A 5301-nucleotide genomic window follows, 5' to 3' on the forward strand; every position below is an offset into this window, starting at 1 on the left:
ACATCTGGTGAAAATTTCATGTCATTAGCACCTCTAGTAATATATTTACTGAGAAAAATGGTGACGTGTTCAATACTTATTTCACCCGCTGTAGTTATCATACAGCTGAAGAAAACATGTTCAAGAAAAGTAATATAGTTCTAGTTTCTGCCTTTGCTGCACACTCACTGTTTCTGAATATTGAATGAAAAGTCCAGATACATCTCTTGAAAAGTGCAGGCACATACCACTTAACATAAAGACTGAGAAATTCTTAGTAAAGCATGGTGTTTGTTGCTCGATTACTGCTATGATAAGTGAGCTTATGGTGTCTGAAGCCACGGGAAGCCTCCGAAGCTCCCGCAAACACTCAAAGAGTTCATTTTCTAAAAATTGTCCCTCCTGCCTGCACTCTGTTTTAGTGCTCCAGGTCTTGTGGCTCCGGCATCCAGAGAAGAGAGCTTCGCTGTGGGGAGAGGGACACCCAGGGAGGGTATGTGCTTCCAGCTCCACACCCTGACATTCATCACACTTTAATACACTGGCTTAGACACTTCAGACCCCACTGTGTCATCTGTGTGCTGTCCTCTGAATCACATTTTCYATGTTTTCAAATGGGAATCTCTGTAGGAACATTCATTTTGAGCAAACAACATATCTACTCTCACACAGATATGTGGAGTACCCCATGCGGCGGTGTAGAGGTTTGGCCAAACTTTTGCTGGATCTTCAACAAGTCTGCAACCTAGGTCCGTGCCCAGAGCTCCCACAGGTGGTTCCTGGCAGAGCGACCTCCACCACTGGGGTTTCAGGCTGGTATGCCTCTCCATGGCAGCAGGTACATTTGTCCATGCTTTCATCCCAAACTGCCCACTTCTGTCACTGCTGAAGCTGCTGCTGTATTCCAGCTGAAAATTTACCTAAACAGAACATATCTTACATTATATAATAACACCTGTGCTATGTAAGACCCATATGTCTGAAACAGTAGTTTATTGTCAATTTTATTAAAAAAATGCAGAATCAGAATCAGCTTTATTGCCATTGTCAGTGATAAACACAGACTAGGAACTTGCAGCTTAGAACATCCGTTAAGAGAAAGACACACATAACAAACACGGGGGAACGAATGTTGAAAAAAAAAAAAGAAAAAAAAATGCAGCAAGGTGGTGTGGGAATGAGCAGATTATTCTTTGGCTTAACTAAAATCAGCCCTTGTTTTCTGATCTGTAGCCTACATATATYAACCTCATTCAGATTAACACAATAAAATCTTATAGGGCAGTTTATATCTATTTTATCTGTGTATGGTTTGTTCTTTGGCTTTTACGTAAAAATACAGAAAAAATAAAAATTGGGTGTTTGTTTTTATTTTGGATTTAGATAGCTGAAGAAAAAAGTTAAACACTGATTTTTAATTCGTTTTACTTTACATTTTTACATTTAGATTTTAAAAACAGTAACAAACAAAAAAGTTGTTTTTTTTACAATTGTTTTGAAAACAAAACAAATAAAAAAAGCAAAGGACAAGCCATACACAAATTCAACTTCCTGTCCCTAAACCAGTGTGATCATATGTGTAGAGTATATAATAGGGTTGGGTGATTGGACAAATACATCAATTATCAACCACTGCAGTCCATAAATGACAGTTTTATTTTCTACTTTAATATTTTGATTTAATTTTTTTCTTCTTAGAATTATGACCTGTAAATAAATGCACAGTTCATATTTAAAATGGGACATGCTGTAATAAACTCTGACTGTGTGCACTCAAACTCATCCATTTTCAGCAGGCAGTGCCTCTAACCTTCTGTCAGGTGTCAAAGTTGCTGACTGCCTGACAAGTGTCTGCGTGGCTGTCTGACACTGCTGTCTTATTATTGCTCAGCAGCGATTGTCATGATTTATTTGTTTAAATTAGCATCAATTTTAGTAAAAAATTATCATAATCAAGACATCATTATACAAAATGCAATTTTATAAAATAACATGCACTGTGTCAATACGTGCATCATGTTAGAAGTTGACCATGTTTGTTCTCAGTGTGATGAAGCTGGCTGTAAATACATCTGGGATATTTCATGTCAAAGGTTTTGATAAGTTTTTGGTTCAAAATCAAATGTAATCCCAAATCAGTGACTTGATTTAAAAGTTTTAGCAATTTTGCTCTGTTGTCATAATTCCAGTTATGTTCTTCCTGGTTCACATGGCTGAAGATAAAAAATCATGGATATATCAAGTTTGGTCCTACAGTGTGTGATACAGCCACACAGCAAAGACAACACACCGCAAACTAACAGATTCCATTCACAGACAATGTCAGATGGGAAATCTCATGAGACCTCTCAAGATCAAACGTGAGTTCAGAGTAAATAAACATGGCCGACAAGGAATAAGCAATGGTGGTAGTTTGTGGACTATTTGTAACATAGAAAAGACAAAAATAAAAAGATAGAAAAAAAAAGATGTGAACTTTCTGGTGCACCATGGCAGTTGTTTTGTCTTCTACTGTATGTTTTGGATTCCCCTCTGTGTTCACGTTACCTCACTTTCTGATTTCGGTCTCRAAATCCTTCCGAGCAACACGCAGCAAAAAATATCTCCAAAGATTCATTTAAGAGCCATCACTAATAGGAGCATTCTTAAGATTGTTGGAAGGACCCAACTGAGCCAAAAATCTGCAAAAATATMTTGTTGTGTGAACCTGGCATTAGTTTCCTGATCTCAAAACAGTTGGCTCTATCACAGGTTTTATGATTGGTCGACATTTACTGGGCTTAAGTTTGACTCACAAATAGTAAACCTATGTGCACCTATTTTGTGAGAATTGCTGAAGACGCGTTCACATAATTTATTTTCCTTTATGCTATTCTCATCATTTCAGAATTTATTTGTAAACTTAGCCAGACCTACTGGACATGGGACCATGTAAGCTGTGTTCACTGTAATATTGTTTCTGGAACATGGGGGGCTAGAACTTAATTCTTAGCCAGCATTAGAGTAACGGCTACAGGGAAGAGGCCTCAGATGAAATCCACAGCTTCACACTTGTTCAGAGCCTGTTTGAGGTAAGGTTGTGTGGTGTATCTGTTGCATCATCTATTATGCAGAAAGTCTTAGGGGTTACCTCTTACAGCATAGCACCTCATTCTGCTTGATCCTGCATGTTTCGACAGGAGAAGATATCTCCTGACAACTTGCTGGAGGGGGAGAACATGCTGCTTGGGATACTTGGATTTATCAGCTTTTTGTCTCTGCGCAGTTTTTTTCCCCCTCCACCTCAGCCCCTCCCTCCAGAGTTTCTTCCATAACATGATTTTAACTCTACATGCTTCAGAGTTTCATTTCATCCTAGCTCCCCTGTTGATTGCCTCCTCGTGCCTCTTTTTTTTTTCATTTGTTCTTGCCTCTCTGGCACTTTTCTCCTGGCTCTTAGTGCTCTGTGTCCTGCGGAGGAGGGGTTCAGACTCGCACCATCCAGTGTCTCCTGCAAGGTCGCCCTGCAGCCGGCTGCCTGCCTCACCAGAGCCCCGTCACTTCAAGGGCGTGCAACACACACTTCTGTTCCGCTGCTCCCCCGGCTCCGGCACAGCGGCTCAGCAACCGCGTTACAACTGCTGGATCAACACTGAAAGGTGAAGTCCTCGTGGGGAAAAGACACATTTATCTAACTTTAGTTGGCACTTCCTGTTTTTTTTGTTAGAAGGTTGTGCTGTCACTCATGAATTCCCCTAAGAAATCAGCTAAAATTAATTTAACATTTCCTATATTGACTTGTATAGTTGTCTGATTTAAATTTAATTGACTGATGGTGATCTTGGCCCTTTGAGGACACATTCATCTTCTAGAGCCCTCTTAAAATGTCAGTTTTTAAGTGAAATAGTTCAGAAACTATTGAAGGAAATCATTATTATTATCAATAGCTACTATGTTTACAATATATAGAGACAAATCTGCAGTAGCAACAACCATTCACACAATGGTATTTTCAGCCCAAGTTAATTTAAATCATGCTGACTTTGCAAATGTTAGCATGCTGTTGTGCTCAGTTAAAATGCTTGAAGTTTTAACATGCTAGTACAGAAAAAATTACAAAGTACTCAAACTAAACTATATGTTTTTCCAAAATCTTAGACTTTGATAGGATCTACAACAAACAACACCGAAATCCTAAGTCAATTCTTTCATCAGTGAAACATTAATTGCTTCATTCACTTTGTTACAACTGTTTTTGCCGTAATGTAAATATAAATAGTATTTATAAATAATACCTGTAATGATTTGTTGGTACATTCAGGACATTTCCGAAATTTCACTAACTGGTGCCAAGAAATACACCAACTCCCTGTGACCTTGAACATGATTAAGCAGGTGTAGCTAATTGATAGACGTATAACCTAAACATACGCAAACTGCAGACACTATATCCTCATTTTAAATTGGCTGTGTCTCGGGGCTTGCACCCCACATTTGTCAGCTGCTTGCATCACTGCCCCCTACCRTAAGATAAATCTGTCCCACTCTGTGGCCGCCTAGTCATGTGGCCGACAAAATCCCAAAAATGTAGGCTGCATCTGAGTGTCCTACACGGCCAACAATATCCCAGAGTTTATTGCGCAGTCAGCAAACTAAATATCAAAAAGAACATGGCAGAGGGTTTCTTTTTAATTTTCACGGCACAGTTTGGAAAGTCATCACAGACAGAAGAATTCATGTTTGAATGTATGTTTAGCAACTTAGCTGATGAAATTTCTGCTTTAAAGAGTTGTTAAATAAAATGCAATGACAAGTACTGACATTGGAGCTAAACCCAAATTATTAATGCTTTTTATTTATTTGCATATAACTTTTTTCATAATATTTAATTTTGTGAAGTTATACTGTGAAAAAAAAAAACATGAAAACGTGTTCCTATTGAAGGGATGTGATATACTATTGTGAGGATAGCAAGTAGTCATGCAAGTCATCCAAAGGCTAGACTGTCTCATTTCACAGCCTACACAGTCGGTCWATGGTCCACCTGGGGCAGGGGTCTGCAACCTTTATAATCAAAAAAGCCATTTCTGCTGCTTGCCTCACTAATGAAATATGTCCAGAGCTGCAAAATAAGCTACAGCTGTGATTATCAACTGGCGGTCCGTGGGCCTTTTCAAGGTCTTTTCATGAACCTTTATGGCCAGTGGAGGTGACATAAACCTAAAAATACATATTGTGAATTTTATTATTTATTATTATTTTTACACTTCAGGACTGAAGAAAAAAAACATATTCATGCACAAGAAAAATACTGGCTATAGTTTATACAGAATTTCATAAAAA

The 5301-nt window shown here is 38.4% G+C and overlaps 1 protein-coding gene across 1 annotated transcript in view; it reads left to right on the forward strand.

The window, feature by feature from the left end:
• Positions 1-5301, forward strand: part of adamts18 (ADAM metallopeptidase with thrombospondin type 1 motif, 18) — a 63189-nt gene that overhangs the window by 55655 nt on the left and 2233 nt on the right. The window contains exons 21-23 of the mRNA XM_014022377.1: positions 402-472; positions 652-817; positions 3419-3617. Of these exons, the coding sequence (XP_013877831.1) occupies positions 402-472; positions 652-817; positions 3419-3617 (436 nt within the window). The remainder of the gene's footprint in view (positions 1-401; positions 473-651; positions 818-3418; positions 3618-5301) is intronic.

The sequence above is a fragment of the Austrofundulus limnaeus genome, unplaced genomic scaffold, assembly GCF_001266775.1.
Source record: "Austrofundulus limnaeus strain Quisiro unplaced genomic scaffold, Austrofundulus_limnaeus-1.0 Scaffold327, whole genome shotgun sequence".
NCBI lineage: Eukaryota > Metazoa > Chordata > Actinopteri > Cyprinodontiformes > Rivulidae > Austrofundulus > Austrofundulus limnaeus.